We start from the raw sequence: 12,716 nt of genomic DNA, 5'->3' as shown, positions 1-12,716 counted from the left end.
CCCCAGTCAGCATGACCATTGATGTTTCACTCCTGCGTCAGGCTCAGAACTGAGACAAAGGGTCTTTGGGGACAACAACTCCCCAAATCCCCCAATCGCTTCTGGGCTTTAAGCAAATGCAGCATGAATGATGTTCCTTTTTTTGGGTGTGCATACAACTCAGGTTGGCTTTTGCGAAGTTGAAAGCTTTCACGGTCGGCATGCATAGTTTTCTATGGTTTTTTTGGGCTGTGGAGCCATGTTCTAGAAGAGTTTATTCCTGACGTTGCGCCTGCATCTGTAGTTGGCATCTTCAGAGAATGCTGGCATAGAAGAAAGTAGGGTCACACAATATATATACCCACTCACTTCCATGCCAGCGTTCTCTGAAGATGCCAGCCACAGATGCAGGCGAAAACGTCAGGAACAAACTCTTTCCGTAGCCCGAAAACCCCACCAAAAACTATGGATGCTGTCCGCGAAAGCCTTTGACTTCACATCTGTTTTAACTGTCACTGTTGCTGTTTTTAACTGTGTTTTTGGTTTTTAATTGTGTTTTAGATTGAATTTTAGACCGCAAGCCGCTTTGGGTCCCAGTTTTGGGAAGAAAGCAGAATAAAAATTAATATAATCAATCAATCGATCAATAAAATTGGGACACTTATGCTCAAGCAGCTGCAGAATATGGTCAAGATGGCAAAAGTTATTAATAAGGAAGATGACATTAGCCAGGAGAGACTGAAGCAGGTTGCTTTTGCCTGAGCCAACTGGGAAGGGGAAGATTTGGCCCTTTCATTTCCTTTCCTCCCTGAAGAATTGAGTCTAAACTACGTTTGCACTTTGAACGCAAGCTGCATCCACAGTGCAGCATGAATGCAGTTTGACGCCACTTGAACTCCTTGTTCCAGAAACCTGGGATTTGTAGTCTGGTGAGCTGTTTAGCCTTCCCTGTGCCACAACGAACTACAGGTCCGAGGATCCCATAGGATGCAGCCATGGCAGTTAAAGCGGTGTCAAACTGTGTTGATTCTATAGTGTGGCAGGCAGCAGTAACCCATTCTTGCATCGTTGGTCCTTCGGTATGTATCCAAGTTTGTGTAAACCGCAATCTCGCTCCTGTTACCATGCATCCAAGAAGCATCCCTATTTATTATCCGTTCCTTTCTCCATAATGCCCAATGGAAACATTTTTGGTAACACAGGCCTCATACAGACAGGCCAAAATAAAGCTGCTTCGGGTCACTTTGGCGGTACGCTGTTTAAATGATGCATGCGTCCTAAGAGTCTGGAAGTTGCGCAGAAGGCACAACCCAGGCCTAAGGACAGGAGCGCAGCTTTGGCGCAGCTTCTGGACTCTTAGGGACACATGCATCATTTAAACAGCGTACCGCCAAAGTGATCCGAAGTAGCTTTATTTTGGCCTGTCTGTATGGGGCCATAGACCTTTAGAAATCTTAAGTGGGAAAAGGTTGGGAGGGAAATAGAGACATTTATTGATTTCTCTTAAAGTGCATATTTGTTTGTAAAAATGCTTTCTATGACAGGTTTGACTTAGGGTCACCTTAAGTCAGAAACAACTTGAAGGTGCACAATAACAGATTTGGGTGCAAAAGATGACTGTCCTCCATTGACCCTAATCCCCTGTTTTCATTGACTATAATGTCTGGGGATGATGGTCAAGGCAATCTAACGTCTTCAAGGCCATCAGTGGTCACTCAGTGACCCGAAACTCAACTTCAGAGATGCAGGAAAAGCTTTGGGTTAGGTAACGGTGCCACACTTTTCCCCCAGAAGTTTTATTTGGGGTATTTTGTTTGGGTATTAGGCCTGGTACTAACTGGTTTGTGTGCGGCTAAACCTCAGCGAACAATGTGTCCCTGAGCATAACTTCCCAATTGGTACCAGAAGCATAAATAATGGGTAAAAACAGGGAATGCTTCCTATGTTAAAAGAAAGTAAAGAAACGAGGAGACCTGTTTTAGCAAACTTTTAATCCAGAACTAACAATATGCACATCTGAATTGAAACAACCAGGGAAGCCTCCTTGCACAAGTCAAGCATGTCGGACTTTTCAAGGTTTGGAAGCTTCTTCCAAAATGCCTCCAGTGATGATATTGGCCTGTTACAGACTGCCAAAATAAAGCTGCTTTGGGTCTCTTTGAAAGTATGCTGTTTAAATGATGCATGCATCCAAAGAATCCTGAAGCTGCACCAAAGCTGCACTCCAGTGCTTAGGAATGGAGTGTGGTTTTGGCATGACCTACGGACTCTTAGGACGCATGCATCATTTAAATAGCATACCTCCAAAGAGATCTGAAGCAGCTTTATTTTGGCAGTCTGTAACAGGCCATTGTTTTCTTTCTCTCACCAGCATCCGCTGTTCTTATGGTTTCCGTTTTTTTGGCCAAACTTCATTACATTGTTTAAAAGACATGCTGCTATGACTTGACACTCATAGTCTTTTATTTCTGCATCCCTCCTTCACCATCCTCCCACAGCTGAAGTTGCTAAAAGAACTTGCATCTAAAGAGAGGGCAAGGAAGCAAAGGGCGAGGAAGCATAAAAGACTTTGTTAAATGGAGCTTCTTTAACTGAGGCATGAATGCACACATATATATTAGCCATTTCGGGTTCCTTGCATCCTCAGGAATTCAGCATCCAGCCTTTGAAGCTATTACTTTTGCGTTACAAATTCCACTTGTGAGCCAGTAATGTTGGGACTTAGGATCATAGGAGTTGGAAGAGACCCCAAGGGCCTTTCAGTCCAATCCCTTGCCATGCAGGAACTCACAATCAAAGCATCCCCATCAGAAGGCCTTAGTAGTTAGAAAGTCAGTGCTTACACAGAAATAGACCCCTTGGTTCTATAGTCCTGACTATAACAGACCCACTGATTCAATAGTTTGTCCCAGCTATAGTTGACTTGTTCAATCAATGGGAACTGATAGGTCGGCTCTTATGTAGAGTCAGACCCATTGATTCAATGGTTAGTCCCAATTAAAGTACAATCACTAAATCAATAGGAACGTAGTGAGTCAACTCTTAGGTAGAGTAGACCCACTGAGTTCATAGTCTCAACTAAAGTAGACCCATTGAATCAATAGTTTGCACCAGCTACCTTAAATCAATAGGAATTTGGCAAGTCAGCCCTTAGGTAGAGTTAGCCACACTAATTCCATAACTAAAGTAGACCCATTGATTCAACAGTTTGTCTCAGCTACAATAAATCAATAGGAATTTGGCAAGGCAATCTTTACGTAGAGTTAGACTCATTGGTTTCATAGATCCAACTGGAGCCTACTCTAGCTAGGAGGACTAACCATTGAACTGAGACCCATGAAGACTTCCCTCAGTTCCATAACAGTTGGCATCCAAGGAACACCATCCTAAGGGAGATGTTTCTCAGGTACCTCATCTGGGTTTTTTGGTTGGAGTTCTGTTTTTGCTGGTCATGGCCTTGTAACCCCGGGGGAAACGGGGCACAGATTCGATGACATGGTGCTTGGCACTCCCTCTGCCCTTACTCCAGAGAGAGATGAAGATAAAGCAAACCATGACCGAGCACAGAAAGGGCACCACCCCAATAACCAAGATGCCCACCAAGGTCCCAAGGTCCACCAGGAACGGGTGACGGTTACCCGTGTCTCTAAGTAAGCTGGCGTTGCTCACGAGTAAAGAGCTGTTGAAGAGAAGTATGGAGACGTTGAGATAGGCCACCATGGTGTCGATGCCCGCGGCGTTGTTGGCCAGGCAGTGGTACGATCCGCTGTCTTCGGCCAAGGCGTACAGGATCTTCAAGGTGCCATCAGGAAGGACTACCATCCGGCCTTTGTGTCTGGTGTCCAAAGTGATGTTTTGAGGGGAGACCCACGAAACAGTGGGAGGTGGGTCTCCATCACTTTTGCAAGTCAAATTCGCCTGGCCTCCTTCGTCGACGTTCACTCTCTGAAGAGCCTTGTCCTCGATGGTTGGCTTTCTGCACCTGAAGTGGCCTGGGGGGACCTGTGAGAACTTATGAAAAGTCTTCCCTTTCCCAGTTGAGTTAGTAGAACACACTGGTTGGGACTCGAAATTCAACCGCCGCCTCCTCCGAACAATCCAGAGGAGACGGCAATCACAAACCAAGGGGTTTTGGTCTAATCTGAGGACCTCCAGGTTCCCCACGGAGTGGAAGACCTTTTCCTCGAGGGTCTGCAAGTCATTGCTGGAAACGTTGAGGAGACGGAAGTGGACAAGGCCTTGGAAAGCATGGGTCTGTATCGTGGCCAGTTGTCCCCCCGTGAGGTGGAATTCGTGGAGGCGAGAGAGGTCAGCCAGCCTCCTCCCACGGATGACGGAGATTGGGTTGTAGGAGAGATCGAGGAAACGGAGGTGAGCCAAGTGCTTGATGGCTTTGTAAGGAACGTCGTGGAGGTTGCATCTGGTGATGGCCAAGGATGTGATGTTTAGGCCAGAGAGGCTCTGAGACTGCAATGCGGTCAAGAAAGGCCACCGATGAATCTCCAAATCTTTGAGGCGATGGAGCGTTTGGAAGGCATAGTTGGGGATGACGCTGATGTTCAAGACTTTGAGCCGGAGCTCCACAAGATGGCGGAGGTGGGAGAGCGCTTGTGTCGGGACGCTGGTGATGTTGCATTTCTCAAGCGTCAGCTGCTGGAGGCTTTGAAGGCCACTGAAAGCTTGGCTGGAAATGAAGACCAAGTGGTTGTCTCCTGTCTCCAGCTTCCTGAGGTTGGAGAGGTCCCTGAAAGAGTGATCCAGGAAAACAAGGATCCTATTTTCGCTAATGTCCAGGACAGAGAGGTTGGGCAGCCCTGTGAAGATGCCATCCGGGACCATATTCAACCTGTTGCCTTTGAGCCGAAGGGTCATCAAGTTCTGCAGGCAGTTGAAGGCCCTGTCTTCAATGTTGGAGATCATGTTGTGGCTCAGGTCCAGCTCCTTCAAGGCCCAGAGGCGGGAGAACATGCCCTCCCGCAAAGTGTGGAGGGAGTTGCGACTCAAGTCCAGGAACTCGGAGTCGGGAGGGATCCTTCCTGGGACGGTTGTCAGGTTGCGACTGTTGCAGAAGATAGACTTATCCTGGGCAGGGCAGAAACACTTAGAAGGGCAGCTCTGTCCGAATCCCACAAAGAGGGCGGTTGAAATCAGAAACAGCAGGGCCTGCCATAATATCCAAGATGAAGGACAATCTGGCAGGGGCTTGGCTGCCATCTTGCTTGCTTTCTGAAAGAACAATCAATCAGTCAATCAGTCAGTCAATCAATCAATCAGTCAATCAATCAATTGAATTTTGCTGTTAAGAGTGAGGAAAGTTTGGCCAATGGACCCTGGGCTCTGAGCACACCCATTTCCCCCCAAATAAGTATTTTTATCAGGGGAGCCAGCATGGCGTAGTGGTTTGGATACAACTCTGAAGACCAGGGTTTGAATCCTGGCTCGGCCACGAAACACATTGGGTGGCCTTGGGCAAGTCACACTCTCTCAGCCTCTGAGGATGTCAATGGCAAACTCCCTCAGCAAAAAATGTGCCAAGAAAACTCCATTGTTGCTTCTCCTTCAGGTCTCCATAAGTCAGAAACAACTTGAAGGCACACAGCAATAACAATTTTTGGCAAAATGTCCTCCCCCTATAGCCCTAGTTGGAAATAAAAAGGCTTTTCCCAGACATAAAACAGCCTGGGAGAAGTAGTAGTAGTAATAGTAGTAGTAGTAGTACAGTGGGTCCTTGGTATCCACTGGGTTTGCTTCCAGGATCCTCCGTGGATAATCCGTGGGTTAAAAAATCGGTGTATAAGGAGGGCTGACTGTAGTAGTAATGTTCATTCAAGGTAACTCTGACTTAAAGTGACACTATGATCAGATACGGAGACGCCTCGTTCACCCTACTTTCTGGTCACACCTTCTCTTCCGCTAAGTGCCTTCTGGATTAAAAGTGACAAGAATGACTACACCCTTTTTCTGCCGAAAGGCAGACATTTCGGGAACAACGGTGGAATCGCTGGGTCGGTGGTCGTGCTGTCACCCCATTTATGGTGTCACCTGGTGCGGTCCATAGTCCTCGCACTTCCCAGTGACTGAGCATGAATTTGAACCCTGGTCTCCCAGAGTCATGGTCTGCTGCTATACTGCAGAATTAATGCAGTTTGACACCACTTTAACTGTCACAGCTCCATCCTATGGAAACCCATCCTATGGAATCTGCAGTTTGTAGTGGCACCAGAGCTCTCTGACGGAGAAGGCTACATAGTCCCAAAGTGGGAATAAAGTGAGACATGAAAATAGTAGTAGTAGTAGTAGTAGTAATAATAATAATAATAATAATAATAATAATTTATGAGCGCATTCCAAATAGTCAAAGATTTCTTCCTACTTAGGAAAGGAAAGAACTTAAAGAGTCAAAAATGTGGCACGTAGAGAAAGAAGAGCATGAGCAACGTAGTGGTCTGAGTATCGGACTAGGACTCCGGAGACCAGGGTTTGAATCCCTGCTCGGCCATGGAAACTCATTGAGTGCAGGCAAGTCACACTCTCTCAGCCTCAGAGGAAAGCAAAGGCAAATCTGAACAACAATCCTGTGTAGGTTCATCTTAGGGTCCCAGTAAGTCGGATGTAACTTGAAGGCACACCGCAAGAATGGCGGAGAAACCAACACTAACCAATATCTTTGCAAGGAGCCAGAGCTTTGGATGCTTAACATTTTGGGTTGGACTCCTTTTTTTATTCAGATGAATGAAGGTTGCCATGTTTCCCGCCAAAACAGGCTCCGCATCTTTAGCATTCCAGTTGGGCTCAACAACCTGGTGGTTCCCACATCAGTGGGGCACTCAATCCGTTCCGGGTTTTAGTGCAAACTTTACAGAATGAAAAATGGCCAATGTAATTGGAAGGGGAAGTAAGTCCAGAGCTCTGTTAAAAGTCCGGAGTAAACTCCAGAGTGGATTTACTCCCCCGACATGGAAGCCACCCCATTGCAGGCCTACCTTGCAGGGATGTTGTGTTTTCGAGAGCCACCAGCACTGCACTCACTTTCAAATGAAGACCCCCGTCAAGTCCAGTTCATCCGTTCGGTGTTTGCATGGATGCCATTCACACTGATGGGCTCCGGAGAGCAAATGTGATTTGTATTTACTCAACAAGGGCAAGCCTATCTGCAGGAGGGCTCAACCCTTGTCTCAAAAGTTCGTCATCGGAAGCCATGCGATGTCTACTTTCTTCCTCCTTTCGCCTTTCTTTTGCTAGGAAAAGAAAAAGAGAGAGAAGAGAAACCCCAGGTTAATTCAGGTGGAACTTAACAGAGGGTTGAATCACCATTTATGTAATGAGATCCTCATTAAAGGTGACATTTTGCGCAAGGATCGCATTTAACTCTTCAGCGATGGAGTCGAAAGTCTCCTTTATCCGAAATGCTTGGGACCAGAAGCGTTTGGGATTTTGGACCTTTCCAGATTTTGGAGCATTTGCATCTGCATCATGAGATACTTTGGCGATGGGACCCAAGTCGAAACATGAAATTCATTTCTGTTTCATATATATCTTATGAACTTAGCATACAGGTAATTTTATGTGCAATATTTGTAATGGTTTTGTGCATGGAACAAACTTGGTGTGCATCGAAATATCAGAAAGCAAAAGGGTCACTGTTAGCCATCCATGTTTTGGATTTTGGAGTATTTGGGGATTCCAGATAAAGGAGACTCAACCTTTAAGAAGTCAAACAAGTTCAATAAATAATTAAGAAGTTCAATAACAGTTAAATAAAAGAAAAACTGGGATAGTGAAGGAGGGCTGGGGGAAAAAGAGACTTTCAGAGTCTGGTTGCATAGTAGAAAGAATGAGGTTTGACACCATTTTATCCGCTGTAGCTCCATCCTATCCAATCCTGGGATTTGTAGTTGTATAAGGTCTTTAGCCTTCCCACACAAAAGCTATAAATCTCAGGATGCTGTAGGATGAAGTCTTGGCTTTTAAAGCGGCGTCAAATTGTGATTATTTCTACAACGTAGGTGCACCCTGTTGATAAATGAGATTATTGATCCGTTCCGCTGGAGAGGCGTAATCTGGTTTAACAATCCCCCAAGGGATTCTGGGGATTGTCATCCTGCCCTGAAGGTCTCTATGGACCTGTATTGAAAGGAGAGGCTTCTAGGACAAGATTGCTGTTCCTAGCGTTCCCTGGGGATGTCACGAAACTAGAGTACACAACTATTTGTGCACTAGAGATTCTGGGAACCTCTATGGGCCGATTGTGCATTGCACACAGAGACGCTTCAGGGACAGGGTGCCATGTCTTCAAATGCCCTAAGAGCTGTTTATTGTTGTTGTGCGCCTTCGAGTCATTTCCGACTTAGGGCAGCCCTAAGGCAAACCTATCATGGGGTTTTTTTTGGCAAGGTTTGCTCAGAGGAGGTTTGGCATTCCCTTCCCCTGAGGCTGAGAGAGTGTGACTTGCCCAAGGCGACCCAATGGGTTTCCATGGCCAAGGTGGGAACTGATCCCTGGTCTCCAGACTCCGAGTCCAACATTCAAACCACAATGCTCGCTGCTGAACCAGATTAAATATGTCTCTGCGCAGATGGGTTTGCTACATCTCTTGTGGTTCTCATATGCAAAGCTTGCCCAGGTTTGGACCCACACCAAAGACCCGCATCCATGCGCACCCACACACAGATTTCTGAGCCAGGCCAAAGAACACAATCTCTGCTAAGTGTCCCCTTGGCGTGACTCCAGCTGATGCATTAAAATGGAAAAGATGGAAGGGAAAGAGGGATTTAGAAGCCAAGGCAGCAGACGAGACGTGCGGCGGTTGGGTCGGAATCAATGGATGGCGTCTCCGGCTCCAGAGGTCAACGTTGGCAAGGAAAGGTCTGGGACGTTTAGAGGTTGTCTTCCTTGCCTTTCATTCTGGAACTGGAGGACCCCCAGGAGAGTCATTTCTGGCCTGCGGACGGACATCCAGAGTCCGTTCGGTAGGATACATTAATTCTGCTGTATGGCACTAGCCTTCTCTTTATTTACCCCCCAAAATTATAGTCTTGCAAATGGAATTTAAAGTGTATTTCCTGGACTGAATCTCCCAGTATCCACATGGATAGAAAGAGGATGGACCCACCTGTATCAATACCCTTCCAGACCAGCTGAGCTCCAGCAACAACAAATGCAGGGTTATGACTAGCATTGGCAAAATCTTTCTTCCTTCCTTCTTTCCTTCCTTCCTTCCTTCCTTCCTTCCTTCCTTCCTTCCTTCCTTCCTTTCTCATGTATCGTTTTGAACCTCTTTTAGACGATGAAGAAGCCAGTGGAGCTCCAAAAGCTTGCAATATGGACAATGTGCACTTGAGTTGGTTTGATAAAGATATCGCGAGAGCCGTAGTGGTTTGAGCATTGCGACTATGACTGTGGGGATCAGGGTTCGAATCCTGACTTGGCCATGAAACCTGTTGGGAGACCTTGGGCAAGGCGCACTGTCTCAGCCTCAAAGGATGGCAAGGGCAAACCCTCATTGACGAGACCAAGAAAACCCCATGATAGGATCGCCATAAGTCGGAAACGACTTCAAGGCACACGACAACAAACAACAAAGGTGTCACTGTTTTACGGCTTTTGGATGAATATGGCCAACACACATGTGTTTTCTGTTTTGGGGGGAGGTCTCAGTCTGCAAAGGCAGCTGAGGAGGGGGACAAAGGTGCCCTAAAGCTGCTCTTGCCAACATTGCAAGGGACAGAATTTGCACCCAGGACCCGTAGGGCGAAAGTTGCTCCGAGTGAGATGCTTCTTGCAGGAGATTTGCGATGGCACAGACGCCGGCCCTTGCCCATCTCATCTTCTAGAGAGACATTTAATTAACCTAATGCAATCCAATTTGGCAAGAGATGGAACAACCGCAAAGAAAAATGAGAGGATGGCAGCCCAAATCCTTTGGATGGATACTTTCTGCCAAACCAATCTAGTGATAGCTTTGGTTTCGATGGCCTCCAGCTTGCAAGCCATCAAATCTGATCTGGGTTCAAGAGAGATCTAAATAACAACAACAACAACAACAACAACAACAACAATAATGGAATACACCAGTGGAATTAGGGAAACGATAAACTGGGGGAATCTGTCTCTTTAGAGGTCGATGGGCAACAGCTATCATGAGTTTTGACCTAAATTGATCAATCCAAAATCAATAATATCAGGAAGCAAATGACGTAGGAGTTTATCACACTGGGGCGGATTTTGGCATTAAGGAGAGATTAAAGCGCATTTAAACCATCCCACAAAGGAAGCGAAAATGGTGGGTAATTGCGCGAATGTTGATTACACACAATTGCGCAGACAAAGCGATGTCGGAAATGCATTGTCGCCGAAACCCTGAAAGCATAAAGATGCATGTTAATGCTTCTTTGCAACCACTTTAATGGCGAGTTACATAATTCCACAATTTCCCCAAGATATTCACCAGATAAACTCCTTCATGTGATAAACTCCATAGAAATGTTTGCAAACTGGGATTATTTTTCTTGTATTTCATTTGCTGGGCATGATGCTCACAACGGCTCATCGGAGCATGCAAGTTGTCAGTTGACGTTACATGTCATCGAGTCAGGACCGAGCCGTTTGCAAAGGAGCCTTTGGGGGAATTGCACGCCTGACCTCTAGAAGCTGAAAGGATGGACTAGAAGTCACAGATCAAACACCATTTTCAGCACATGTGGGATGCGCAGGAGCGTGTGTTTGCTAGAAATACCAGAAGGCAATCTCCGTGGAAAGCTGCTCTTTTCATAGCCTCTGATGAGGATTACAAATGGAAGGACTCCCATGGATAAAGCAGGTTAACAAATCTAGGGGTCGATTTTATTCGTCCCAGAAGCATGGGTTGCACATAATGCTAAAAATGTTTTAAGGTGGGGAACAGATTTGGGGAGAAAAAGCCATTGCACTCCTAAAATTGCCAAACTGGGAGGTTTCCAAGGATGCATCCGCACTGTAGAAATAATCCAGTTTGGCACCACTTTTAAGTGTTGTGGCTCCACCCTCTGGAACCCTGGGATTTGTAGTTTGGCGAGGCACATCATTGCCAAGGTCTTTGGCTTTCTCTGCCAAACGCCTGGCTTTCCCAATGAATTTTGCAATTTCTGATTTCCATGCAATCGTTTTTGCAAATTTCGAAGGAAAAAGGGGGTCGAAGTCAGGTTTCCGCCCCTGCTCTGAATGCCTCCTTTCAAAATACATTAATATACACCGATAAGAACAAATTTGCTAGCGTTTCCACAAGAGAAATGAGGCACAAACTCATCCTTTAGCTGTCATGAAAAGCTTCCCACGAAGATTGCGAAGCAACCTGGCTCTTGGCAGAAGGAGCCAAAAGGATTCTATTAGCATTCCTTCTTTTAATGTGTGTGTGTGTGTGTGTGTGTGTGTGTGTGTGAACGCACTTGTCAAACTGTCGTACCTTTAGATGGATTAAGTAAATCCGGGGCTTGAACCGTCCGTCACATCGTTTCTCCGTCTTAAGAGATGCAAAATGAAACCAAATTTGAGACAGGGATACAGAATTACAGTGGCACCTTAAATTCCTTCCTTGCTTCTTCCATCTCCTAAAACATTGTTGTTTTCTTGGAAAGCTTGTTTGGAGGGGGTTTGCCATTGCCAGCCTCTGAGGCCGAAAGAGTGTGACTTGCTCAAAATATTAACTGGCACCAATGGCAAGGGCGCACCACAAAGGTGCACCTTACGTTCCTTCTTCATGTCTCCCATCCCCTAAAATATTGTGGTGTTCCTTTGTGTCTTTTCCGACTTATGGCAACCCTCTCCTGGGGTTTTCGTGGCAGGTTTCTTCAGAGCGGGTTTGCTGTTGCCACCTTCCGAGGCTGAGAGAGTGTGACTTGCCCAATATATTAGCTGGCACCCATCACAAGGGTGCAACCTCTGCTAGCATTAGCCAAGGAGATTGTTAGGGATGTGACTCGCCTTATAGAAAAGCATTCAATAAAGGCCACTATATCTTGGGAGGTACCAGCGTGGCGCAGTGGTTTGAGAGTCAGACTATGACTCTGGAGACCAGGGTTTGAGTCCCAGCTCGGCCATGAAACCCATTGACCTTGTTCAAGTCACACACTCTCAGGCTCAGGGGAAGGCAATGGCAAAACTCCTCCGAACAAACCTTGCCAAGAAAACCCCAGGATAGGTTCGCCTTGGGGGTCTCCATAAGTCGGAAACAACTTGAAGGCACCCAACCAATGGGTCTTGAGGTCTCTCCCAAAATCAGTGAATGCTCACATCTATTAACTAACAACGACGACAACCCGCACCTTGTGGCAGTGAGTTCCACAAATGAAGGAGGACACTTCATGCCAAATTGTAGTCCTTCCTCACAGTGAAACCTGTTGCTAAGAAATTCCATATGGTCCTATTATGACTGGAAAGAGGTTTCCCTCCATCCATCTCATAATCATAATCTTCATGACTTGTCTAGTTCAGAAACTGCCCATTCGGACGATGAATTTACAGGGTTTCGGACTGCTGTCTTCCCTACTGTCTTCCTAAAAATGCCTGCTATCATATTCCCTTTTCTTGCAAAGCCTCTTCTCCATCCCTGAGCTCCAGATCTGCCTTTCCTGATACCGTTCTTGCAAAGGAAACATGCCTTAAGTCATCGCTTCAGTCATAATTAATCATGGTCTGTATTTGAATATGTTGCATCCCATCTTGACACTTGAGGAGCAGTAGGAAAGAAATAAAAATTATTA

At 46.1% G+C, this 12,716-nt stretch overlaps 1 protein-coding gene across 1 annotated transcript; it reads right to left on the bottom strand.

The window, feature by feature from the left end:
- Positions 1 to 2,334: 2,334 nt before the first annotated feature.
- LINGO4 (leucine rich repeat and Ig domain containing 4) lies at positions 2,335 to 11,653 on the bottom strand. The gene is made up of 3 exons (XM_042440466.1): positions 11,420 to 11,653; positions 6,963 to 7,217; positions 2,335 to 5,205 (listed from the first exon to the last, which is right to left on the bottom strand). Exon 3 carries the CDS (start codon positions 5,191 to 5,193, stop codon positions 3,391 to 3,393), a length of 1,803 nt encoding a protein of 600 aa, XP_042296400.1. The 5' UTR covers positions 5,194 to 5,205; positions 6,963 to 7,217; positions 11,420 to 11,653; the 3' UTR covers positions 2,335 to 3,390.
- Positions 11,654 to 12,716: the final 1,063 nt, after the last annotated feature.

Source organism: Sceloporus undulatus, chromosome 9 (genome assembly GCF_019175285.1).
Source record: "Sceloporus undulatus isolate JIND9_A2432 ecotype Alabama chromosome 9, SceUnd_v1.1, whole genome shotgun sequence".
Taxonomy (NCBI): Eukaryota; Metazoa; Chordata; class Lepidosauria; order Squamata; family Phrynosomatidae; genus Sceloporus; species Sceloporus undulatus.
This window is presented reverse-complemented; position numbering and strand designations above follow the sequence as displayed.

What these genes read in the sequence shown, in the direction of transcription:
- LINGO4 (XM_042440466.1), bottom strand. Translation starts at nt 5,193, where the DNA reads ATGGCAGCCAAGCCCCTGCCAGATTGTCCTTCATCTTGGATATTATGG.